Below are 27,393 nucleotides of genomic sequence, written 5' to 3' on the forward strand. Positions count from 1 at the left end.
TGGACTGACAAGGGCAGCCCACTTCATACCAATCAAGATAAGTTATTCAATGGAGAAGCTTGCCCAGTTGTATATAGAAAATATAGTCCGCTTATATGGAGTGTCTGTCAGCATAATATCTGATAGAGATCCTCGATTTAACTCAAGATTTTGGAGAAGTTTACAAAAGGCGCTGGGATCTCAACTGAATCTTAGTACGGCCTTTCATCCGCAGATGGACGGACAGTTAAAAAGAACTATCCAGACTCTAGAGGACATGCTCAGAGCCTGTGTCTTGGAAATGAATGATAGTAGGGATGCTCACATACCCTTGGTGGAATTTTCATACAATAATAGTTACCACTCCACCATTGGCATGGCACCGTTTGAAGCTCTTTGTGATCGGAAGTGCCGGACCACGTTCTCTTGGGACAAAGTTGGTGAACGAAGATATCTCAGACTAGATATGATACAAGCAACCTGTGACAAGGTGGATGTCATTAGGGAGAAAATCAAGGCGGCTCAATCAAGGCAGAAAAGTTATGCCAATAACCGAAGGAAGGACATTGAATTTAATGTTGGAGAAAAAGTATTCCTTCGTGTATCCCCAACAAAGGGATTGCTATGCTTCAACAAGAAGGGTAAACTGAGCCCAAGGTTCATTGGTATATGAAATTCTCAACAAGGTCGGACCTGTAGCCTACCGACTGGCATTACCACCATCTTTGCTGGGTGTCCATGATGTTTTCTACGTGTCGATGCTAAGGAAGTACATCAACAACCCGACATATGTACTCTCAATTGAACCCGAATAGTTGGACGTGGACATGACTTACGAAGAACAGCCTACGGAGATATTGGATGGAAAAGAGCATAATCTTTGTAACCGCATGGTCGCCTTCATTAAGGTTCGATGGGGAAATAGTCCCATAGAAGAGGCTTCATGGGAGCGAGAAGAAGAGATGAAAGAGAAGTATCCCCAACTCTTCGAACTACAAGGTAAGAAAATTTCGAGGATGAAATTTTTGTAAGGTGGGGAGAAATGTCAAACCCTACCCTTGACTGATTGGAATCTTGACTGAAGGACAGGAACCCCTGACATGGTATCCAAGCACATTGTGGAGTATCACTCCAGTGATTGAATTTGATGAAGAAACCCTGGGGATGCCTTCCTACATACCTGCCAGAAGATGGACAGCTGATCCCTGCAATTGTACAGCTCACAGCATAATGTATTGCCTGAACTCTAGGTATTCTCTCTCCTCTCCATAAATGTGGGACCCACCTCTAAAAATAGGTGTAAAAGACCCTGAGTGACATGTGGGTGCAAGACCCTAGGCCTGGGTCAAACCCCTATGCAAGCCCACAGAGAATCAGCCTTGCTGAAATCTCTAGGCGATGTCTGGGCAATGCAAACATCACCCAGAGTGGGAAATTATAGTTCTTCCATGATTTGATCTGTGGGGACCACCCATATTGGACATGGGCACCCCCCATAGGTTAAGGGAAGTCTGAGGGACAACCTCATACCATTGGATCACTGTGGACCCCACCTAAGTGCCCAGAATGGCTAAGAATGCAGTAAAAAATGCATTTACAAAAGAGGCCTTAACAACCAAATAGACCCTAGTCATGGGTTGGGCTATAAATAGGAGTGCCTTAGGCTCATTTGGATTCCTTAGCACTGTTGAAACCGTGGAGGGAAGGAGAAGAAAGAAAAGAGAGAAAAGAGAAGGAGAAGAAGAAGGAAAGAGAAGGAGAAGGAGGAATAGAGCAGCCCTACCTCCAAGGCCCTGAATTTGAGCATCCCTAAACCAGTTCAGGTATAAACACCTCTGTTCTTACCTGCTGCCTTGATGATTTACTGCTGCCCTCTTTGAATCTCTGATGTTTTGATGGGTTTCTGACCATTGGCAGCCCATAACACTTGGGGGCTGCCATGAACCATCTCAGATCCACCATGTAAACTTGATGCATGGAAGATCTGAGGTTTTTTTGATGTTTTTCATATCTATTTTACAAGCCTGAGACCGAAACCTGAGCTGTGCTGGGCTGCACTGCCCTGTTACACCCAGAACAGGCAGTTTGGGGTCCAAAATGTATACCCTGGCTCCATGAGACCTAACCCTAGGGGGTAGCAGCCTTGGATTATTGTTTTGCAGATAAATCCAGCCTTGCATGCAGTCAAAACTCTGATTTGCAACCAAGGCTATGCTGGGTTACTATTCACTAGGCTGTCTGGGCAGCTCCTGGCAGCCAAGTGGTGGGCCCAACTGAAAATCCACAAGGAGTAATGCAAAGTATACCCCTGGGGGTCCAAGATGACCTAACATGCATGGGGAGAGGATCCATGCACTGCCCATAGCTCTAAACCTTGGAATCTCAGCCTGATTCCGGTTTTGCAATCTCTGGGCGATGCAGACATCACCCAGAGACATCGCCCAGTGAATGAAATTGCACTGTGTTGCTGATCTGACTTGGGGGACTTTACCCATGAGCCATAAATCAGTGTAGGGAGGTGGAAAATGACCAAAATGCCCCTCCCCACATCTGTCCACAAGTATGAATGCCTTAGGTACCCAAGTGGGCCCTGCAGGACTTGGAAACCTTGTCTGTGATGGTCCTGCTGCACTGCCAAGTTGGGAACTGTACTGTGAGACTAATATAACCTAGGGACATGTATTAATGTGATAAATGACTATTCTACCCCTAGACCACAAACTCTGGATGATGCACCGGGACATAGGCCTAAGGCCCAGTGCAAGGCCTAGAGATTTCCAAGTGATAACCAACTATACACCGAGTCAACCCAATGAGCTAGAATAAACCCTAGGACATCCAAAAATAGTTTGAAATATTAAATGACATATTTCTGATTTATATCTAGGGTTTGATCCCGCGCTCGAGGCCTACAGCCAGACTGTAGCCAGAACTGAAACTGCAGCTGAATTCTTAGAACCAGACCCAGGTGAGTGAAATATTATCGTGTATGTATGTGTAACAGTATTAATTATGCTGGCAATTTAAATTCTTTTAATTATAATGATGTGTTACTTATTCAATTAAAGTCGTGTGACTGTTGATCAACACTGCTAGAATTTATCATGATGAATGTGATTGTTAGACTAGATGTCATAGTTGGCTTGGAAATGAGGCCGGTGGTAGCCCTTAGTATGGGATATGGTTGACACCGCTCGACTCATACGATGCCATATAGACATGAGGCTAGAGTTTCATCACCCATGCTACGCACCCTTGCCAACAGGGGTTAAGGTGTTGGATGACTGTGAGGACTACTGTAAAACCTTGGGCGTTTATGCCGAAAAGCCTCAGCACAACTGGGATGCCCCAGGGCAAATATACCAGGAAGCCTCGGGCTACAAGCTTGGGAAGCATCGAAAGGTGAATTATGGCTATATGCCAAACAAAGTTTATACACCGGTAAGTTGAAATGATATTGAGTCGGTTACCTCACATGTTCAATCTAGAGGGTCGGTCGGGCTGACCTAGGTAGGGAGATGCTGGAGCCAGCTGGTTCTCTCTGACAACTCAATGGGTGTATTGCGGGAAAGGGTAACCAAGCCCACACCAGGGATACATGTATTGGGGATTGTAGTAGCACTAACCAGACTTAGTTGTATTGTTAGGTGGTTAAAATAATCTGGACTTGCATATCATGTAGGATCATGTGGAATGTGGTTGCATATGCATGCATGATGATATGTTTTGCTCACGAGCTCGGTGGGGCTCACACTCTGCTATATATGTTTTTCTTCTAGATGATTCTGTAGGTGGATGCCGCTGTGGCATGGCAGCTTATTACGAGGAGGAGAGCCCTAGTTATTATGATGATATTTGTGTGGACTCCGACAGAGGTCGTACCGATGATGCGCGTTCTCAGTGGTTATTGATGAAGACCAGTGAGGGGCACTTCTGATGCCTTTTATCTTGGGGACTCCATTTTGCTTTTGATAGGAGTTTATCCCCGTTCCTGCTTTTGTTTAGTTCCTAGTCTTTTCTTCCTTTTGGGGTTGAGTTATCTCGCCCTATATATATATATATATATATATATATATATATATATATATATATATATATGTATTTTTCTTTTTAGTATGTATATGTCTGGAATGCTTGAACATTTTAGTTGTATATATATATATGGGAATATTTAGAATATATGTATATATATATATATATATATATATCACCATCATTCCCATATCACTACGCTTTCTCTTTTGTTATTATAATTGTAGATTATCTGCAGCACTCTGATCGACAACTGCTAGAACTTTGAGCCAGATCTGAACCTAAACCACCCTATGGCCTCATTTAGAGGACCTTTTATGTAAACCAACTAGGAACCCATGACCTTCCAGCCTTCTTGCTACTTTTTGGTAACAAGTTGATTCACTTGGGTTGATAGGATCTACCAGTCTAATCAACTTGTAACGAACACTTGAATGAAACCCTGACCAAACCATATAGGAACTCTCAATTTTCACCTGGGGCCCTGAGGTGTGAGACCATATGTGAATCCATCAAAACCCCCTTAGTTTTGTGGCACCCAGCATGACTGGTCACTCCACTCTGGTCAATTGAATCAATCACTCCAATTGACCAATGTTGTTGTCTTCCCTGTTTTGAGTCTGGCCTTGGTTTAGACTTAACACCAAGGGTTCCCATGGACTCCATGCCTACTTAAACACTAATTAATACTTGCTTTTGATGTAATCAATCTTAGGATATAGCATTTTGCTCTATGAAGAGTATTGGAGTACGATCGAGAACCAACAACCAGTTGAACAACTAGATACTAGACAAGGTGAGTGGAATTACACCATACACGTAGGTAGTAACATAACTGTTGGGTTATGATAATAAGAATAATTTATTTTACAATCTTTATACACTCTTATTCTTATTGGTAATATATTGAGAATTGTTGATGGAATTGCTTACATATAATTACTAGTCTAGATGGGGTAGCCAGCTTGAAAATGGGGCTAGTGGTGGCCCGTAGAATGGGATACGGGGCACAACCCGACTCATACGATGTCATTTAGAATGCATATGTTTAGGTTATCACCACCCATACTACGAACCCTTCCCAACAGGGGTTAAGGTGTTGGATACCCCAACTATGTGAAGTCAATGTCCTAAAGGGGGTACTAGTCGTTCAGTAGACTCATCGGGTCATTAGGACAGGTGAGGTCAGTTGTTCCATCAATCAATAGGGCTGGTGGTAGCACAGTGAAGATTTGGAGGGCTGGTTGGGCTGTCCAAGGCATGGTATGCTAGGGTCGGCTGGTCTTCTCCGATAACTCAATGGATGTATCATGGGAAGGGGTAAAAGCCCACACCAGGGATACTTGTATTGGGGATTGTAGTAGTACCTTTACCTGCCTTAGTTTTGTTGTTAGGTGGATTAATTAATATAAATGAATCTCATGCATATAGACTCATGGTTGTGCTTGCATGTGCATGCATACTTTATATTTCACACGGGGTTGGTAGATCTCAGACTCGTGGAATCTTTCTTTTATGTGATTTTGCAGGTACTGGTTTACTTTTTGGTAACAACGCTACCGATGGATCTGTAGATCTCCATCATCTTGTTATTCTATGACGTTTTGTGATTATTTAAGTTTCTTTCTTCCAAGAAGTGAAATTATCAGAATATTGTACTTTTGAGCATAAATGGATATAGGATTTTACTATTTGATACAATTCATCTATGGGTAGCTCAAGCCTTCCGCTGTACTCTAATAAAAATTCATTATCTTTTACCCTCATTATGTGATTTGTGACATGTAAGAACTGTTTTTGTATCCTTGAGGATTGACAGATATTGTGGGATATCTAGGTCACTTGCTCAAATCCTCCCAGGGGTGGTTTGGGTTGTGACAAAGTGGTATCAGAGCGAGAAGCTCTATTTACATTCACAAACAATGGAAGTAGAATTGTGGGTGGTCTAGAGACAAAGAAATAAAATTTTAAAAAAACACAAAAATAAAAAAATAGAAGAACACAATAGAAGACTAGCTAGGTGCAAAAGCCGATAACATCATAACTGAAGAGGCATAAGCTTTTACATTCAAAAAGGAAACCGAAAGTTCTATTTCAAAATATATCAAAAATGAAAGTACAACTAATAAGAAAAAAGCAAACACGAACAGAAAATTTAAAACTAGGTCTAGTCTTGAGTTGAACCTTAAGCTCGAAATGATAATCAACGAATCATAGATATCTACAGACCTAGTTGTATCATAATCAAACTCTGACAGCCAGGGACTTTCTGTGTAATTAAAAGGGAAATAGAATACCTCCAGACTCAACAACCCTATTGAAATCTTATTCCATCGATGGTCGGATCAAATCCAATATTAAGTTAGGACACATAAGTACACATTTCTGCTTAACCGTGCCTCATGATCTTTCCATCTAAGCATTTCAACACTAAATTCATACTTTAAATTATACTCTTATGCATATGTTCTTGATTGATTCCATCCAAATATTCTTAAGTGTGTAGAATGTTGTCCTAATGTATACTATATGATTGGATCTCCTTATTGCATCCAAGTAATCATATATACCTATTTCCAAATTCTTCCCAAAAGCAATCATGGTTAGAACTAGATCCCTTGAAGACATTTTCCAAGGAGCATGTTCTCCTCCTCCACTTCAACCTTCCAATGAACCCGTTGCTCAGAACACAGAAGTTGTTGCGTATTCCACAAGTGCACCTGAAGTTCCACCCACACATGTACCTGAGGTACCTCCTGCACATGCGCCTATACTTCCCCAGTTATGACTTCTGGAGAAATGACTATCATCGTGGCCAACATGATACAGGCCATCAAACAACAACGAAAGACCCAGTTGCAAATCCAGCAACAAAAACAAGAGCTGCTAGCCAACATGAACACCTAGTTTGTGACGGCCATGAAAGGAAGAGTAGTGCCCTGCCCCAATTGTTCCCCAAATTTTCCTCTTATGCCTCCAATTACACAAGACACCTCTACCTCTAGAGTACTGGAAAGATTAAAAAATCTTCAACCACCTTCCTTCTCTAAGATTGAGACGAATCCACTACAACCTGAAAGGTGGATTAGCGCCATGGAAAAAGCCTTTGCCGTACTAGAATGCATCAATGCATAGAAGTTGATATATGCTGGGTATCAGTTGTGAGATGAAGCTGATGCTTGGTGGAAGTCAACCAAGCCTAATCTAGAGATAATCCATCCCAACCCCACCTGGGAACAATTTAAAGAGGTTTTCTTTGGGAATTACTTCCCAGAAATCTTCAAGGATGGAAAAGAAGCAGAGTTTACGGCCTCACTCAAGGGTCAAAGTCAGTATTAGACTACTAATAGCAATTCGAAGACTTATTCCATTTTGCTCCAGAACACTTGAGAGTGACGCTTGCAAGTCGAAGAAGTTTGAAAAGGGACTAAGGCCTGAGATTTGTGCCATATTGTCAATTATGGAAGTTCAGTCTTACGCTCAAATGGTTGCTAAGGCTAAAACCGTGGAAGATCGGTTGAAAGAGAAGACTCTGGTGTCACTAGGGTCAGGCAAGAGGCCTAATACTTTCCAAACTTATAATTGGTCCAACAAGACATTCGGGGCATCTAAACACAGCCCTAACCAGACACAGTACCGTAGGTCAAAAATGGGTCAAGCTTACCAACCCATTTGCCCAACATTCAATCAGTTTACACAGTATTATCACCCTGCCTAAAGCCAGTCTGCTCTACCATCTCGCCCGATATTGAGTAAAATAACCAGGCTTCCTCTCAGCCTATTTGTCCTGCACTTGCCTATCCGCCTGCTGGACCTAGCCACTGCTATATGTGCAAACTACCCGGACACATGTCTAGAGATTGTCCTCATCGCAGATCCAGTACACCTCAATAATTCCAATCTGCTACTTGGCCTTCCAGCCCCATAGAGATAGAGTCCATGGGTAAGTATATGCCTTGACCATAGAGGAAGTTGAGACGAATTTGAAATGATGATAGGTACTCTATCTGTATCATCCTCACCTGTTCGAATATTATTTGATTGCAGCGCATCAGCGCATCACACTCTTTTGTTCTACTAAGTTTGTTGATAAGAGAAACGTGCCCTTGAAGAACTTAGAACACAAATTGGTGGTTAGCACTCTTATTTGAAATGTTGAATTTAAATGATGCATATGGACCCAGTCCATTTGGAAATTCCATATTCATATTCAGAATCCGAAAGGACGATAAAAGATCGTAGGTGCATAGTTAGGTCTTGGTAAAGCATATACCACGAACCAAATGAGTACACCATTTCAAGCTGAATTAAAGTGAGTATGAAGTATAACAAGTAGTTGGAGGTAAATAACAAATTTGGAAATTTAAGTTAGTGAAAAGGATGGTAATGGGTTTTACTATAACAAGGAACAACCGAGAACAGAAAGAAACTAGAACTAAAGGATTTGACAAAACTTTACTCAACAATATGTATGAGTGCAATAATTGGTCACCTTCTACCAAAAAAAAAAAGAATAATGGGTCACCAAGTGTCCCCTCCGTTAATGGGAGCGAACAATAGGGATTCCATCAATATTCCAATTCATCTTACAATTGAGTTAGGTATTGGGAAACCAGAAGTGGAATTCATAGGAAAAGTCATGTAAGCAATATGGTGTAGACTTATGCCACAGACAACCCAAAGCCATAGAAGTATATATTATTGGGTAAAATATGCGTAGGTAGTTGGATCGTTTGATTTTTTTTTTAGGTATATGTTGGGAGTTCGATTTCAATTTAGGCCCTTATAATCAAGCCAAACATTAGATCAACCAAACCCTGGAGTGATTTAGATCACTTATTGTTAGGTGGATATGTTTGAGAACCAAACCTTGGGAGCTAAATCAAAACAATGTGTTGTGCTGATACGAGACAAAAGGACCTGAAGTACATCGTGGGCGATCAGGTATTTCTTTGGGTAACACCAACTAAAGGGTTGATGTGGTTCAATAAGAAAGGGAAGTTGAATCTGAGAATTATGAATAGTAGCGTACTGATTGGCAGAAGTCCATGACGTATTCCATGTATCGATGTTGAAGAAGTACCTCCCAAACTCGACTCATGTCTTGACTCAGGAACCACCTGAACTTGCTACTGCCATAACTTGTGAAAAGAAACCTGAAGAGATTGTGGGATGTAAGGAGCACAATCTCCACAGCTAGATTATTTTATTGTAAAGGTACTGTGGAGTAGTCACCATGATCAAGGAACGTTCGGTTGGCGAGAAGATGAAATGCGGTAGTATCCTCATCTACTTGAATCCCCAGACACATCAACTTTCAAGGATGAAATTCTTATAAGGTTGGGGAATGTTAAACCCGAACCCAAAAATACTAGCTAATTTGAATTTTTGGTTAAAGGTCTGGAACCCGGGGAATCTAGGGTCATGCCTACCAACAACCTGTGGTGCACTGACTGGGTGATCATTAAAGAAGAAGGAAGTCCGGTGGTGACATCTTACTTACCAACCTGGAGGCAAACACCATCCCCGTGTAGTTTTTCCATGCATCACCTAATGTACAGTTTGAGGTAATACCACTTTCCTGTAAATTAGGAACCTATACCTTGATGCATTACTGGTAACCCAAGAATCATGCTAGTGTTGATGTTCACCCGAGGGAATGAGCCTTTAGAATAAATTGCTGCAAATATAGTAGGAAATCACCCACTGGTCGATTGGATCAACCAGTTCAATCAACCAATGCTGTTGTTGTGTGTATTTTTCACCTCTGATGTTTGGGGCCCGGTGTTTCGCACCATGAATCACCTCCCCAAACTCCAACTAAGCCATAGAAATATTGCCCCGACAATGTGACCATGTGGGGCCCACTTATAAGACTATGTACATAGAATAGGGAAAAAGAAAGTGTTTTTCATGAAATCTAACCTAGTGAAACAGACCCTAAGTCTACTACCTGTATAAACTAACTTAACCTCCAAAAATCATTCATGTTCATTTCGTTGAGAGGAGAGGAGAGAAAAGAGAGGGGAAGAAAGAAGACAAAGAAAGGGAAGTGAAGGAAAAGGCTTGGATCCTTCCTTGTGCTTGAAATCCTTAAGGTAATTCCTCTCTTAGTCAGTTTTCCTGAGTATGGACACTCAAATGTGATAGGAAATGCTATATGTGCATAATAAATGGATTGTAGACTATGACTTGGATTTTTAGTGTGATGTTTTATGGTTATCATGATGATTTTACGGTAATCCTACATACATATAGTAATGTGAATAATTAAATGATTGTATGTTTATATAGGACCCATCTATGGACTGTGAAATAAATGAAGGTGTGAAGGGGTTTGTTGCTCCTCGGAGAAGGAAAGCAACTTATCAATGTCAATTTATCAGGGGATGGGGGTCATACAATCATAAGAGATGGAGTCGCCACCTAGGATTAGGGCCTAAGACCCAATTGGTGTAGCCCTATGAAGGGCTACGAGATTCCATTTGGTTTGATCAGAGATTCGGGGTAAGTGGTCAGGCTATGAGAGTGGGAAGGTGTTAGGCGTCCACCTCACCCGGGTAAACCGGTCTTTGTACTAAATGTTTGTTTTCAAATATTCTCCCTTTGATGAATGTCCTATACTCACATGCATGGCTAAATAATGATGGATAACTATTTAAATAAATTAAACTATATTACACTGACAACTATGTACACTACATAGGAATACTTGAAGGACTACATTGTGCCGAAATTAAAAATTATGACTAAAAATGTAAACCTATACGCTTGAAACCAAAGCAACTATGGAAAATGCAATGCAAAGATGTCCCCCGGCTCAGGTGGAGACAAATGACTGACTTTGCACTCTGTCGGACAGAGTAACGATTTTTGGAAACTAATTCAGGATGATTCTGACAAAGAATGATGTCACAGGAATTTAGGAGTTGAGTACTTGGTTCTTGGACAAAACGGCTACACCAAGGAGGGTTTCTGAGAATCAAACGAGAAAGGGGTTGAAGAAGTTGGGTTTGGGTAACCCGGACTTCAAACAAGGGGACTAAGCTCAAAGGCTCAAAAATGGGACGGGGGAGGGGCCCCGAAACAAGGAAACTAGAAAAAGGACGAAAATTGGGCTCTGGGAGCTCCCCTCTCTCCGAAACTCAGAATCTGCAAATGAGGGGGGGAGGGGCTATTTATAGGCAAAAATGAGCTCCGCGGCGCCACGGCGAGGCTCCTGAGCGCGCGTAGTGCCACACAACAGGGCCGCATGCATTTGCGGCACCGCACGGTGGGGCCGTGTGCATCTGCACCACCGTGTGGTGGGGCCGCACCCGTCTGCAATGGCTTCTGGCAGGGCCGTGTCCGTCTACGGTGCCGAGTGGCAGGTTTGCGCATGTCTGCGGTGTTGCGATGGTGTGTTGCCACGCTAAAATGCCATTTTTGCGCCCGTGATGTTGTCACATGTGCGGTGCACGCTCCACAAGACTTATGAGGGTGTTGTGAATGTTTTTGGACTATTCGTGGTATTGGAGGATGGGTTCCAGGGTACACTGTTAGTCATTCATGTCCGATTGTCGTCATTGCCTACAGAAGGTTATATATTCACATTGTTTATGCAACTATGAATATGCTTCCTATGTAACATGAACATACTTATGATATTATGAATGTATAATGAAATGGTACGAACCGTACATAACGAATGCTCTACAACTTGATACGGATGGTACATAATTTATGTTTTAAGGCAAAAGAAAGAAAGTTATGAAAAGTCTGATGCCAATATACGACTCGGTAAGGTATATACAAAATTATTTTGAGAGGCATTGAGGCCAAGGCTAAGACATGATCTGGCTTAATTGCTTTGAGAGGCATTGCAGTTTATGTGCCAGAATACAGTGAGATTTGGTAGGGAAATGGAAGATATGTTTTTGTATATGATAATCAAAGGGGGTGGGAAAGCTGCAGTAATTCTTTGGAAAAGTCCGATTCTCTTTATCTTCGAGCTTTCATTCCTCAATCCACTAATTTGTTCTTTCATATACCTCCCCACCAATAAATAGACCCAAATGGGAATAACTGACATAATTCCTTTGAGAGGTGTTGAGGCTTTGACAAAGATACTGGTCGGCAAAAAGGAATTTCGAACCATAAGAGGAGTTGAGGCTAAGACTAAGAACGGAACAAGTAACATATGGAATAATTTGAAGATAATGGGACTGTATCCACCATGATTATGATCCCCATTGATAAAGCATAAGTTACCATAAATAATTAGAATGATGCATGATGTATGTTGGTCCATGATCTTTCGATAACCTTGATTCTCACATCATGTCCTCATATGGTTATGATTTATGTATACGCATAGATATGCATGATTGTTATCTTGCTCACTGGGCTATAAAGCTCATCCCATGTTATCAATTTTTTTTTTCTCAGATCAAGTCTCAAAGGATAAAGGCAAGGGGATCTTGATTGAACAAGAGCGTACAGACTGAAGAGGATCTTATATACCTAGTTTGCATATGGTCATTTTTATGGATGATGTAAATAGATTGTTAATAGACAGTTTTAAGTTGCCAACAATGTCACTATCCTATGGAAGGTTTATACTTTAGGGTTTGTGTTTTATATGTTTTGACTGTTAAAGTTTTGTACCCTTTTAACTCGAAAGGCTTTCTGCTGATATAGATGAATGGTTTTAATTTCATGGTTATTTATATGGTTTTGAGCTACGAGCTCCAATGTTAATCATGAAATCATTATGGATTATGGATGAATATTATGTTAAGTTCCCTATATGGACCTAGCTAGATCCAGTGTCATGGGCCCTACTAGGTCTAGGAATCTGGGGGCTTTATAGTCACTTTCCTAGACTGTCACTGTACACAGCCACTATCACTGTATTGCACCAATATGCACTGTGTTGAGAACAATAACAACTAACACACAACCACTGCCATCTGAACTGTGTGTTCAACATATATATTTAAGTTATGGAACCATAGCTTGAAGTAGTTACTGATGGATATAGTGGGATTAAGATGACCAATGACTAGACAAAAGCCTAAAGTCCTTGCCACTTAATGTTGTTGGTGATAAATTACTCTGTACTTTAATTTAATCCATGAAATGGTAAGTTTTCTTTCAAAAAAAAAAAAAAAAATACTAAGTTTTCTTTTAAAAAAAAAATCTATATAATGAAGTCTATCACGTAATTCCTCTTCTTGGAAAAAAGACAAAAGCTAATTGTGGGGGAAACAATGTCCAATATTTAATGGACATTAAAGAAGACTTCCTATTCCAAATGCCGCCCTTGTAGACGAGAAGGTTCTGTTGGTGGTCAAAAATATCCCAATTCCTACATGGGAGACTGGGTAAAATAAGAACTTTCCTCACTCATAGGTCACATATAATTGAACGATCCATGTCAGGTTTCTCATTTTCATACTGCTATAAATATCCTTTGATTGCATGCTTAAGCAGTTGTAAGAATTCCTTCCTCCTATATTCTTTTAGCATTCTATCAATCACTTGGGTAGGGTGACCGATCCATTAGTTGATCAAACATGGCTATTGATGACAGAGCAGGGGCTGAAATTGTTCGCGGAAAGGAAGCTTGCGATCGATTTTTGTCAGAGCTGATGAAACAGCTGGGATTCCCCAGTGGTGTCCTTCCTACAGGAGAGCTAGAAGAATGCGGGAGAGTGAGAGCCACGGGCTTTGTATGGTGGAAATGCAAGGCTTCTTATGAGCACTTCAATGTCGTAACCAACACCAAGAACAGCTATGCTGCTGAGACCACAGCATATGTAGAGAAGGGGAGGATGAAAAAGATGACAAGCGTCAAGAGCAAGCAACTGATGATGTGGGTTCCCATTGTGGAGATGCACATTGATGGCAACAAGATCACCTTCAAGACACCCATGGGAGTCCTTCCCTCTCACCTCCTTCATGAACCTAGAAAAAAAAAAGAAGTGGTTACTAGACATTCCTTAAAGTGTCCCTTCTCTCTCTTGTCATAATTCCTCAACTCTAGCTATTACTCTCGTGTATGATCGATGCAATTTCCTTGAGTACTTATTTATTTCCTGTTGTTTCCTTCCAAAATCACTTCATCAACCACTAATAATTTGTCTTCTACTAGTGAAAACTAGTGAAGACCCAAAATCATAGGCACAGGCTTCTGGACTTCGTTTGTTAAAACTACCTGCAAATTTTTCCCTTACACAACTTTTACCTAGAATCAAACAATACCATTATAATTGGATTTTATATCCGTGATTTTTTGAGTTTGTGTGTGTTTGTGCCCTCTAACATAGTAGTAATTGCAAGGTTGCAACACCAGCAAATCCTCCATCCATATGATAAACCAAGCAGCTGATTAACTTGAAATAATGCGTTCCAACTGTGCTTTAGCTGCATTTTCCCATTTGGTCATATCACGTCTGTGATCGTTCAAAACAATTTCCCATGTTTGAGAAAAACCGGAACAAGATGCATGAACTAAACGCAATTAAGTATAATAAGGAAGATTAAATGTGTGGCCCTTCCTGCACCTGATGGAGAAGATTTGCATAGTTAATCGGGGTTTGGTGGTCAAGTTCTTGGGGTTCATTATTTATTCATTTACTTGGTCAAACAAAAACGCATCAATTAATAAAATATGTGAAGGAAAATTTCCTAGGACCTAAAGAGGATACAGAAGAATTAAGAAGAATAGGGGGTGGGGCTATGAATCAAACTCGTGTTAACATTGAATCATTCTGATTGCATTAATTTGCTCTACACCAGTAGAGATATATGTAAAATACAATGTAGAGATATATGTAAAATGCAATGGAAACCCCAGTTGGATTATACAAGGAATGTAGAAAAGATAACAATCTAATTTGCACTGTTTGAGTCAAAATATATAAACAAATATTGAGTTCCCATGTAAACATGGTAACTCAATTTTTGGTTAATACACCATCTCAAGTGGAATGGCCAAGTAAGCGGATCATCTTGTCGCGCATAAATTGAAAACGTGCTATTTTTTATCTTTTTGCTAAAAGATGATATATTAAAAACCATCAAGAAAGAAAAAAATACAAGAACTAGGGATGAATACAGCCCCAAAGCATAAAGAAAATGCCTAATATTTCCCCACCTTCGGCAAAGCCATCAGCAGGGAAAAATACATGGCCAACAGACAGAAACAAAAAAGATCTTAGGAATAAGCAAGTCTGAATCTCAGTCTACCCTGAGCATCTATAGCAAGGTCATCCACAATCAATGCCGGAAAATGCACCATCACCGAAGAAATCTGTTGAGTTGTAGCAGATTTAGCCAGGAAATCAGCCACAGGATTTGCTTCCCGAAAGCAGTGAAAGATCTTCCACACAATCGAGTTGAAGTATGAATACAGACCAATCCAGCACTGCCAAAGGAACCAGGGAACAAAAGACCTCGACACAAGCATGAAGACTGCCACTGAGTCACACTCAATCCAGAGGTCAGAGATGCCTTAGGATTTTGAAAAGTCCAAACCCAAGATTAAAGCCTGAAACTCTGCCTCAAAATCAGTCGTCATATCCAAAAAGTTCCCTGAATGAAAAAATAACTTGGGCATCAGAGTTATGAAAGACACCACCTGCCCCTGATCGTCTAGGAATGCCTAGAGAGCAACCATCAACATTTAATTTGACACAACCTGGGGATGGCCGAGACCAAAAAATCTCCAAAAATCCGAGCAGCGCCATGGGTCTCAAAGGAATATTCAAACTCCTTCCAAGCAGAAAATCATGGATGGAAGTGGATTGACAAGGCCATGAAGAAAGAATAAGCACAATCTCTCTGGAAATCTGGTCCCAAACTTGAGAATGATTGGAATACCGCCCATCAAATCTACGAGAATTTCTCTCAAGGCAGATAAAATAAGCAATAAGGATAAGGCCACAGGTCGACACCTCTTTGAGCGAAACCAATCTCACTTTTCTCTTCCACCAAGCACTCAACTCCAAAAAAGAAGTATGATGTTGCCAACCGATCCCAAAAAGTCTAGAAAACGAAGACCACGAAGATTGAGCAAAGAGACACTTACAAAAAATATGGTGGAAAGATTCCTCTACCCAATAGCAAAATCCACATCGAGAAGGAAGAGGGATGCCAAACTTCTTTATTAGATCATCAGTTGGCAGCTTACCATGGTGCATCCTCCAACCAAACATAGAATGACGAGGTTGAAGCAGATTATTCTAAACCATAGAGAACCAAGGCGGCGGGTTGGGATTTTTCAACCAAATCACCTCCCAAGCAGATTTGGATGTAAAAATACCATCTAGATTACAAGTCCAAACATACCTGTCGTCCAAGGCAGAAGCGGGAATAGGGATTTGCCTCACTATCAAAAGTATTTTTCAAAAAATCTGACTCCACCAGAGGAAGGCTCCAACGGTCCTCATGAATAACATCAGCCACCTTACTTTCAAAGCCCTTAAAAACCAAGTGGAGGCAAATCCGCCAAGCGCAAATGTAGCAAACGAGGTGGAAAAAGAGAGATTACTAAGGTCAAATGCTATAACTGCCAGAAGATGGGGCACTTTGCTCCTGATTGCACTGAAGCAAAGAAGGTACTATTTCTATCCCTCTCTCCTAGTACTTTTGTGTGTACACAAGTTTTGGTTGCCCAAACCCTATTTGACTGGATTGTGGATATAGGAGCAACAAGACACATAGCGCATGATCGAGGGGGATTTGTAAATTATAGGAAGATTTTGGATGGCTCCCAGAACATCTACATAGGAAATGGAACAAGTGAAGCAGTTTGAGGAGTTGGTACCTATCAGCTCACCTTACATACTAGGCACATCTTACTTCTTCATGATGTGCTATACGCACCGAAAATACAACATAATCTACTTTCGCTTACTGCACTTTTAACTCTGGGATATTCATTTATTTTTTATGGTGATTTGTTTGAGATACATTTAGATTGTGATTTATTTGGACAATGTAAGTTTGAGAATGGTTTTATTAAACTAGATTTAGTAAATCCTGTGGTTTCTTATTCATATTTTGTGATTAATGCTGATAATAATTCGGAATCAATTGCATGGCATGCTAGACTAGGACACATATGTCGAGAAAGGATGGCAAGGTTAGCTAGAGAAGGCCTTTTTGGCACACTCGCTAGAATCAACCTACTGACATGTGAGCCTTGTTTAGCTAGTAAGGCCTACCAAAAGCCTTTTGGAAAGACAATCCAAGCAACCAAGATCCTAGAGCTTGTCCGTTCGAACATCTGCAGACCAATGAATATGAAGGCATGCCATAGTGCTTCTTATTTCCTTACCTTCATAGACGATTATTTGCAATATGGTTATGCCTTCTTGATCGCTCACTGCTATGAAGTAGTAGATTGCTTTAAACGCTTTGTAGCAGAGGTTGAGAATCAATAAGGCAAGAGTTTAAAAACTTTACACACTGACCGAGGATGCGAATATCTGTTAGACCAGTTTAAAGAATTATGTGAGGAAAAAAGAATCACTAGATAATTAACTATTCTTTACACCTTGTAATAAAATGGTGTAGCGAAGCGAAGGAATAGGACACTTCTAGATATGGTTAGATCGATGATGGCACAGGCCAATCTCCCAATATCTTTCTGGGGGGATGCTCTTTTGACCGCTGCCTACATCCTTAATTGTGTGCCAACACTATCAGTTCCTTCCACTCCCTGTGAATTGTGAAAAGGCATAAAGCCCACTTTGGGGCATATGCGACCATAGGGATGTGCTGGATATGTTCATAATAGCTCCCATAAGTTTGGAAAACTTGACCCTAGAGCTAAAAAGAATATATCTTTATAAGATACTCCGATAGCTCAAAAGGCTATGTAATGTACGGTGAACATCAAGATGGAGGAATGACTGAAAACAAATCCTGTGATGTTGCTTTTCTTGAGACCGATTTCCCTAGTAATAGAGATGTTAGCAGAGATCTTGATCTCTTTGAGATAGAGACTGATGAAAGCGTTTCACCTACTCTTGGCGAAGATGGGGAATTAATAACTCATCATAAAATCGTAAGAGAGGGTTAGAATGATCATTAACCCAGTAGGAGTACACCATTTAGTGAAAGTGCATAACCCAAAAGTCAAGATCCCTTTATGCGTAGGAGCGCATATGGACATATTTCTTGTCATTATTTTAAGATTGAAGGGGACATCCACATTTGTATTCCAATGGATGAGGATGAGCCATCCTCAATAAGAGAGGTGCTCTCCTCTTCAGCTAAGGAAATGTGACAAGTTGCTATGAAAGATGAATTCAGTTTTATGAGTAAGAACCAATTCTGGGAGTTAGTTGACCTTCCTCCTGGACACAAAGCCATCGGGAACAAATGGATCCTAAAAGTCAAGAACAAGGTAGATGGTTTAATTGACAAATATAAAGCACGCCTTGTGGCAAAGGGATATACCCAAAGAGAGGGTGTAGACAATGATGAGACGTTCTCCCCTGTGATGAGAATGGCCTCTATACGCCTCATTCTAGGCATTATCATAAAATTGGATTTGAAACTCTACCAAATGGAAATTAAAATTTCTTTTCTCAATGGAAAACTGGACAAGAAGATCTTTATGGCTCAACCCATGGGTTTTGAGGTGAAGGGACAAGAGCGCAACGTATGTCGTCTAAAAAATGGTCTTAAGTAATCGTCCAGGAAGTGGTACATTAGATTTCATCATCCCATCACCTCTATAGGTTTTGAAATGATTGAAGAAGACCACTGCGTGTATGTTAAATGGTCCAAGGAAATTTTTCTTATCCTATCATTGTATGTTGATGACATCTTACTGGCTGGGAATGACATTGAGTTGATTGTCACCACTAAAGAGTAGATGTCCTCTACTGTTGAGATGAAGGATATGGGTGAGACCGACTGTTGGGCATGAAGATTGTGAAGGACCACACTAAGAGATCTCTTAGTTTATCTCAAGAGACGTATATAAAGAATGTCCTAGAGTGATTCCATAAGAACAACTTGAAATCCATAGACACTCTAATGGACAAGGTATGCACTTTGAGCCTAGACCAGTGCGCTAAGACTGATGCAGAAAGAAACCAAATGTCTAAGTACCCTATGCAGCAGTAGTAGGTAGTCTGATGTATGCAATGATGTGCAAGCATCTAGACATATGCTTCGTTGTTGGCATGGTTAGCCGTTATCAGAGTAATCTAGGACTAGTTCATTAGCAAGCTGTAAAGTGGATCCTTCGATACCTATGTGGTACTACAGACCTCTCGCTCACCTTCAGTGGCTTAGACTTGAGACTGAGAGGCTAAGGTGATGCTGATTGGGCTAGTAATAGAGACGAGCGCAAATCCACTTTAGGGTATGCATTTGTCCTAGGAGGCAGAGTTATTACTTTGAGTAGCAAGAAACAGACCTACATCTCCCTATCCACGATGGAGTCAGAGTATGTCACATGTTCGACAGCAGCTCAGAAGGCTAGTTAGCTTAGAAGGTTCTTGCAAAGACTTAGTGTTTCTGCTCACTCAGACGATGTTGTGCTTATACATTGTGAAAACACGACAACACTTGCATTTGCGAAGGACCCCAAGTGTCATGGTAGAGCCAAATAAGTTGACATACAATATCATTACATTTGAGACATGGTTGCGCAAGGTGAAGTCATTCTGAAACATATCTCCACTGTCAGTATGTTGGTTGATCCTTTGATGAAGCCCATTCCCAAAGATATTGTCCTAATTCATGTTAGGAACTTGGGACTGAGACGGATTTAATATGTACTTTACTTTTGAAAAATTTGGTGGATGGATATTTATTTGTGTCTCTTTTTCATTTATTTGTGAGATATATTCGTTTGAGTGATACTGTGTGAACACATTCATTTGTTATTGTAAAGATGTCACCAGGCACAGAGTCAATCCACTCACACGGGTGACTCGCCTTGGCTCTTATAGATAGCTAGCAAAATGAGCCTATGAGCATTTGTGCTTTATGGCGCCTTAGTTAGAACTAAGATGAGACCTTATCTAGTCCGACTTGGAAGATGCCACACTTCTATGTAGCCTGTGAAAAGTTGGATGTGAGGTTTCAGGCAGAAATCATGAGGGTGACTACGCTAGAAACACAGGTTAGGCGCTTAGCGCAACGACTAGACTAAGATCCATATGGCATTTATATTTTTTGAGAGTGACAAGCCCACCTTAGTGGGAGTTATGCCATAGCATATATATCATATTGTATGTGCTTATATCGACCAATGGTGAGAATGACTGAATGGATCCCTACCTCATGAAGAGGACGCCTAATAATGCTACTTTGATGTACTCCTTAGGATCATGGATGATGCGGTTCAGCGGGACAAGATTGGGAATGTTGTTGGGAACAATCGAATTGACATGAGGGGCTCAGGAAAAACCATCTGACATTACACCTTTGCTTTGTGACTCATTGCCTGGGTGACTTGTCATTTTTGTGATCGATGTAGTGATGAGTAAATTGCATACAAAGTACTGACATTGCTCATCATTAGGGACCGAGAGTGTCAGATCAGGTATAATTGGTTTGTTTGAGATATTTTGAGATTTTTTGTTAGTGATGTGCTATGTTGGTTAGATGGAAGCTCGATATAGCACTCCTACCCCATATTATCTCATTAGGTCACATGCCCCATTTCTTGTATAAAGAGTTACACAAATTGAGAGAAACTTGGATGCATAGTTGATCTAATGCGCCCATGCATGGACGAGTGGGAGAAGTTAATCAGATTCGGGTCTTGGACCTGATCCATGGTGCCCAAGTGGGGTGGCCTTACCTAACTCGTGAGCAAGGGGGGGAGCCGTTCACTTTAAGTGAACGACTCCCTCTCCCCCTTTCCTATATAGAGTAAAAGACTGCAAAGGGGGGACTTAGGGTTTTGGTTATAAATAGATGCTTTAACCCTAAGTCCCAAAATAACATTAGTAACCAAGATTTGATTCTGTCTCCCTACTCTCCAAGTAATTTTGTGCAATTTGGATTCCATCTCTTCCCAAGGATTTGTGGTGTGGAGTTCTTCTTCGTAGAAAAATCTTTCAAGATATTCGAAAATCGTGAAAGAGAACGTTCGAGTTCGTTAAGCTAGTAACCAAACCCATACGAGATCCTCTTCCATTGCGTTCCCATCTCCGTTCAGGTAACACCCTAACGTGTGATGATTTATTTGGTTTGCATGTTTCCCACTCTTGTAGGTGACTAAATGTTCATCCTCTGTTTAAAATAGGTATTTGCAATGCATAGATTAAACGCTATCACAAAGTCTAGCACTAAGATCCCCTCTTCATTCCTCTACCCAACTCCATATCCTCCGTGAACCTCATCATAGCCTCTACGATCTCTGCCCACATGTCCATTAAGGTCACCTCCGACAATAATTTTCTCTCCCTGGCCAAAACCTTGTGTTAAATCATCCATGTGTTCCCAAAATAATTTAACACTCTCCTCTAATCTTACCAGGGAGTGTATGCGCTTACTCTGTTGATAACCTCGTTGTCTAGCACCAACTTGATAGATATGATCCTATCTCTAAATCTTTTAACGTCCACTACTTTGTGCTTAAGGTCTTTGTCCACAACTATGCCCACTCCATCTCTCCCGCTTTCGTCTCCCAAGTATCATAGTTTGAAGTCATTTAGCGCCTTGGATTTTTTACCCTTCCATCTTGATTCTTGAATACATCTAACATTAATCCTTCTTCTCCGCATAACATCTATCAGCTCCAAACTCTTACCCATCAAAGATCCAATGTTCCAGGATACAAATCTAATCCTATGCTTTCAAACAAGAAACAAGATTAGTAATAAAGGACATAATATACGAAAAAATAAAGGGCACTCTCAATTTATATATATATATATATATATATATATATATATATATATATATATATATATATATAGATATATAATCAGAACAAAATAATAGGATCCATGCAAATGGGATTGGCTGGGCATAATATAGTGCCGGTTGCCTACTTGACGCACCAGAATAGGATAAATACTATAGAATATATAGATGTAATATGAAAGGAATGGTTAACACATTATACAGGTAGTCTCGTCCATACCAAAGGCAATAAAATAGAACAAAGGAAGAAAAACAGGGGTGGGGCGATGTATTAAAACAAGAAGAGGTAATGCAATGCAGAGGTAGAATATTACATTAAAAATTAAGCAAGTAGAGATAACGCACTACAAGGGTGGAACAGTGTAATAAAACAATAAGCAATGGATATCCAACTAGTAGAGGTAGAACGCTAACAAAGTACTTAGCAGTGAATTAAAAACCACCACAACAACAATTAGTACTAGTGCAATACGAAAGGATAAATACCAATGTAAATATGAGAGTAAGCAAGAAGGGATAATATAGTGCAGATGTATAGCGGTGTAGTAAAACAATAGTCTATTACCAAAAAAAAAAATAATAAGAATCAAGTCTTGTGTAACAATATGCAGCTAAATAAAGTAACGGAAACAGTTCTTTGTCCGAGAGTGTGGCCTATGCTAGGGTGCTAGCACCCATGAGTCTATCTCTCTCTCCTCCCAATGTGAAAAGACACCTCTACCTCTTTATTTTAAGGAGAAGAGAGATAGACACATGGGAGTACTGACGTAGGCCACACTTCTGTACAGAAAACTGCTTCCCATAAAGTAAATTCACAAGTATAACAATATGCAACTACATATTGTAATCCTCTCACATGTGATATAAATAAAAGCAGCCGGTCATCAATCATCACTAGTTGAACCGACCTATTCCTTGTCAAAGGTGTCTCCAGTCTTATATGTACCATACGTCCTTTTCAGTGAAGCTTTAATTACCAAAAATAAAAAAGTTATGGTAAACATGGAAGATAAGAATGGCTTACCTACACATTCATTTCTCATTTAGTTAGGTGTCTTCACTGCCTTGACAGGTCAAGGGTGGCTACACTTACCCTCCCTATCTCACTCATAAGATAAGCGGCTCCTACCCTTATCCTCCATAATCCGGGCAGGTGCAGGTAAATTAGATGATGAGTGATAACCAAAGTTTCATATAAAGGAATCGGGAATTGAATCAGTTACATGCTGATTTCGATTGGAACCAGCTAAAATCACTCTAACACGGCCAGGGTTGATTGGAAATGAAACAGAATTGGCACGAATCATCCAGAACCCCCTAGATAGGTCACGGTGGATTCAAATCCAAATCAGTAGATTTAAATCCAACTCAACCGATTTACCAATCCGATTCAAATCGATATAGTATTTATCGAACCATAGCTTGAAGTAGTTCCTGATGGACGCAGAGGGATTAAGATGGGAAATAACCAGATAAAAGCCTGAAGTCCCCACCACTTAATGTTATTGGTGATAATTTACTCTGTAATTTAATCCAAACAGTGTTGAGTTCTGGAAGAAAAATAAAATCTATACAATGGAGTCTATCTCCTAATTCTTCTTGTTGGAAAAAGCCAAAATCTAATTCAACGCGCATTTCCAATCTGCCGTCATTGAAGACTATGGTTCCATTCCTTCAGATCGAAGGTTCTGTTGGCCGTAAAAAATATCCCAATTCCCACGTGGGGGACCCAAATAAAATAAGAAATTTCCTCCCACATTTCCTTCCTTAATCAGGTTTCTCATTTTCGTACTCTTATAAATAGCCTTTCATTGCATATGCTTAGACTTCCATCTTAGAAACAGTACTATAACTCTTTAGCATCAATAAGCAGTTTTAAGACTTCCTTCCTCTGAGATTTTTCGATTAATCACTTGGCCGGGGTGATCAATCGACCAGTCGATCCAAGATGGCAACTGATGAGAGAGCAGGGGCTGAAATTGTTTGCGGAAAGGAAGCTTGTGGTCGATTTTCAGCAGAGCTGATGAAAGAGTTGGGATTCCCCAGTGGTGTTCTTCCCACAGGAGAGCTAGAAGAATGCGGGAGAGTGAGATCCACGGGCTTCATATGGTGGAAATGCAAGGCCCCTTATGAGCACTTCAATGTCGTAACCAACACCAAGAACAGCTATGCTGCCGAGACCACAGCATATGTGGAGAAGGGGAGGATGAAGAAGATGACAGGCGTCAAGAGCAAGCAGCTGATGATATGGGTTCCTATTGTGGAGATGCACATTGAAGGCAAAAAGATCAACTTCAAGACACCCATGGGGGTCGGCAAGACTTTCCCTCTCACCTCTTTCATGAACGAAGAGGAAAAGAAGGAGTATCTCCAACAAAACCCTGCAGCAAATTAATCAGTACTAGTTACTAGAATTTGGTCAAGTCTAGCTATTACTCTCTATGTATGATCGATGCAATTTCCTTGAGTACTTATTTATTTCCTTTTGTTTGCTTTCATAATCCTTTCATCAACAACTAACAATTAGTCTATTACTACTTGTTAAAAACTAGTGAACACAGAAAATAATAGGCACAGGCTTCTGGATTTCGTTTGTTTTATTTAGCTCTTTTGGGCTTCGGGTATTGATTTTACCTGCAAATTTTTCCCTTACACAGCTTTTACCTGGAAACAAAATAATAGCTTTATAATTGGATTTTATATCTGTGATTTATTGAGTTTGTGTGTGTTTGTGCCCTCTAACATAGTAATAATTGCAAGGTTTCACACCAGCAAATGCTCGTTCCACATGATATTCCTAGCGGCAGCTTAATTTGAAATAATGCCTTCAACTGTGCTTTAGCTGCACTTTCCCATTTAATCATACCCCATCTATGATCTAACACACACACATACACCCTTTTTTTGGGGTAAATCACACACCCATTTAGTCATACCCCATCTATGATCTAACACACACATACTCTGATGATCCTGATAGGAGGAGTGAATCAGGGTCAATGAAAAATTTCCCAAAGCTTAAGTTCAATGTGTAATTCTTTGTAAACTTGTTCAATTGTCCACAGAATCCTATAACCAGTCCACTTTCACTGATAGCACAATCACTATAATCACTCTTGAAACATTGAAAGGACCGACACTTTGAACACTGTAATCAAAACTCTTATCAGAACATGTGCAAATATCGACTGGCTGGAGTACTTCAATTTGGCCAGTCTACAGTTCGTGTGCGCCCTTGCCTCACAACAGATGAAATGGCTAGGCCTCGGAGGAAAGCACTCAAACTCACTAAAATACAATTACATAAAAAAGTAAATAAAGGACAACATGTTGGAATTTTACTTTGAATAGAATTCTATATTTCCTATTATTTTTTTGCTAAAGATCAGCAGGAATATATTAAAAATTAAAAAAGAATACCAGGGAGAACGTGTCACATCCCCATCCTAGACAAGGAATATAATACAATACAAGGGGTGACTAGGACAACACATGTCATCCCATTAAGTTGCCAGGATCACTGACACAGTGTCCCAACGCACAGTCATAACTAATATTAAAGCAATATAATATCAGAGTGCGGAACGAGAATATTATATTCCAAAAGATCAGTAGTTTTACAGAAGCGTATAAAATTAAATAGTTACAAGATGTTCAAAGGCTAAATAATAAATACTGTAATTAATACATTTTTCAAGATCATATAATAACTATCAACAAGGGTATAATAGTAAATGTTTATACATGGGCTTTAAGCCCTAAAATAACCAGAAAAGGAAGCAAGTCCCAGCCATCATTATGCCCTGTAGGCAACATCATTTCGAGGACATCGATCACAGTGCTCCTCCACCACCTGCATCATAATCTAAAATGTGTGTACACGAGGGGGTTAGCTCGACTGAGCCAGTGAGGGGATGGGGATGCATAAGCACACAATTCACATAGTTCAATGATACATGCACATGTTAATTCTATTTTTTCACCTATCACACAACTAAGTCAAAGGTATACGCTACTATGACAACTCGGATAACATTGTGGGTCACTTCTATCATCACCACAATGAAACCTCAATTGTCACTTGGGGGCCTACGCCAGACAAAACCACCAAAACTTCCTAGTGGCAGACCCCTTGATAACCATCACTACCATGACTGGCTCGCTCTCACACCCCAAAATTTGGGCTCTGGTTATCCAACACCTAAACCTTGTTGGCAAGGGTCATAGCATAAGGGTGCCAAGTCCTAGCCGCAGATATACTATATGCAAGTCTTATCGTCCCGAGAGGTATTCCGAGCGCATCAACTTTTCATCTGATTTAGCACACAGGTACCAGCACGGCATGACGCATACAGTTCAATATGAAATTCAATCAAAGATATTATATATATAATCTGGGGCTCCGGCATCGGCATTCACTGACACCGTAACCCGATAAGAAATGGAAAGCAACCACAACATCATCATATCAATCATTTAATAAAGTATGCAAAATGCATAAACATGCTTAATAAATTATACTAATAGCATGATACATTATGCAATATTAATAACAAGCCCAAACAAACCAAACCCACTCACAATATAAGTTATGTCCCGAAGTTACAAGTTGTCCCCGCGATTAAGTAATATGCCACAAGATGAGAATTTTAAACCTAAATAAAGAGTGAGAACAGGGTTAAATAAGTAAAGGAAATGATCCCCAAAAGGTCTCTCTTAATTCTCCTAAGTATAAGATTTCAGAGACAGGGTGGTTTTATGCCCAATTCCCGAATCCACATGTAAATCCTAGCTAACCAGGGACTCAGGAAGGTTTCTGCCAAGTGTGGTTTTACGGGTAGTTTGTCTCAGAACATGAAATCGTATCTAAAACCGACTTTAACATGGGCTTATTCAGGGGGTGGTTGCAAGGGTGGTTTCTCGTAAGTCTTGAAATCATATGTAACCACATACCAGCAAAATCAAAATTTGAAAGGTTTCTCACCAGGGGTTCCTTTTTCCAAGGGATTTAAAGGTAAGGAGGCTTCAAGGAAGCTTCCTCCTAGGTCCATTAGGCTTCTAAGACCTCACTAGGTCCATATATCCCAAAGGATTCAAGAGGGAAACCAAGGAGAACCTAATCTATAGCTCAAATAGGGTAGAAACCCTAGGTTTCTCAAATAAAATGAGATTGAGAGCTTTAGAGCAAGCCATGGAGTGAAATAACTCCACAATAACTAAAGCTAAGAGTTACAATTGATCTTTGGGTTCCAAGATAAACCCTAGATCGAATCTCTCCCATTTTCCAAACCCCAAAACCCAAAATAGAAGAAGAGAAGTGGGATTTAATAGCTTACCCACATCAAGGTAGAAGAGTTCTACGTTGAGGCTCCAAGAGGTGGGTCTCAAGCCTCCAACCAAGCTGCTCCACCCTTCTCCCTCCTTTTCTCCTTCTTCTTTACTCCTCCACGTTTAGGGTAGATGAGAATGATGAATGAGAAGTGAATGCTCTCTCCC

The 27,393-nt window shown here is 40.4% G+C and overlaps 1 protein-coding gene across 1 annotated transcript; it reads left to right on the top strand.

The window, feature by feature from the left end:
* The first annotated feature begins 23,787 nt into the window (after positions 1-23,787).
* Positions 23,788-24,304, top strand: LOC122652594. Its single transcript, XM_043846380.1, has one exon. It carries the CDS (start codon positions 23,846-23,848, stop codon positions 24,290-24,292), a length of 447 nt encoding a protein of 148 aa, XP_043702315.1. The 5' UTR covers positions 23,788-23,845; the 3' UTR covers positions 24,293-24,304.
* The last annotated feature ends 3,089 nt before the right edge of the window (positions 24,305-27,393 follow it).

This window comes from Telopea speciosissima, chromosome 2 (assembly GCF_018873765.1).
Source record: "Telopea speciosissima isolate NSW1024214 ecotype Mountain lineage chromosome 2, Tspe_v1, whole genome shotgun sequence".
NCBI classification, from domain to species: domain Eukaryota; kingdom Viridiplantae; phylum Streptophyta; class Magnoliopsida; order Proteales; family Proteaceae; genus Telopea; species Telopea speciosissima.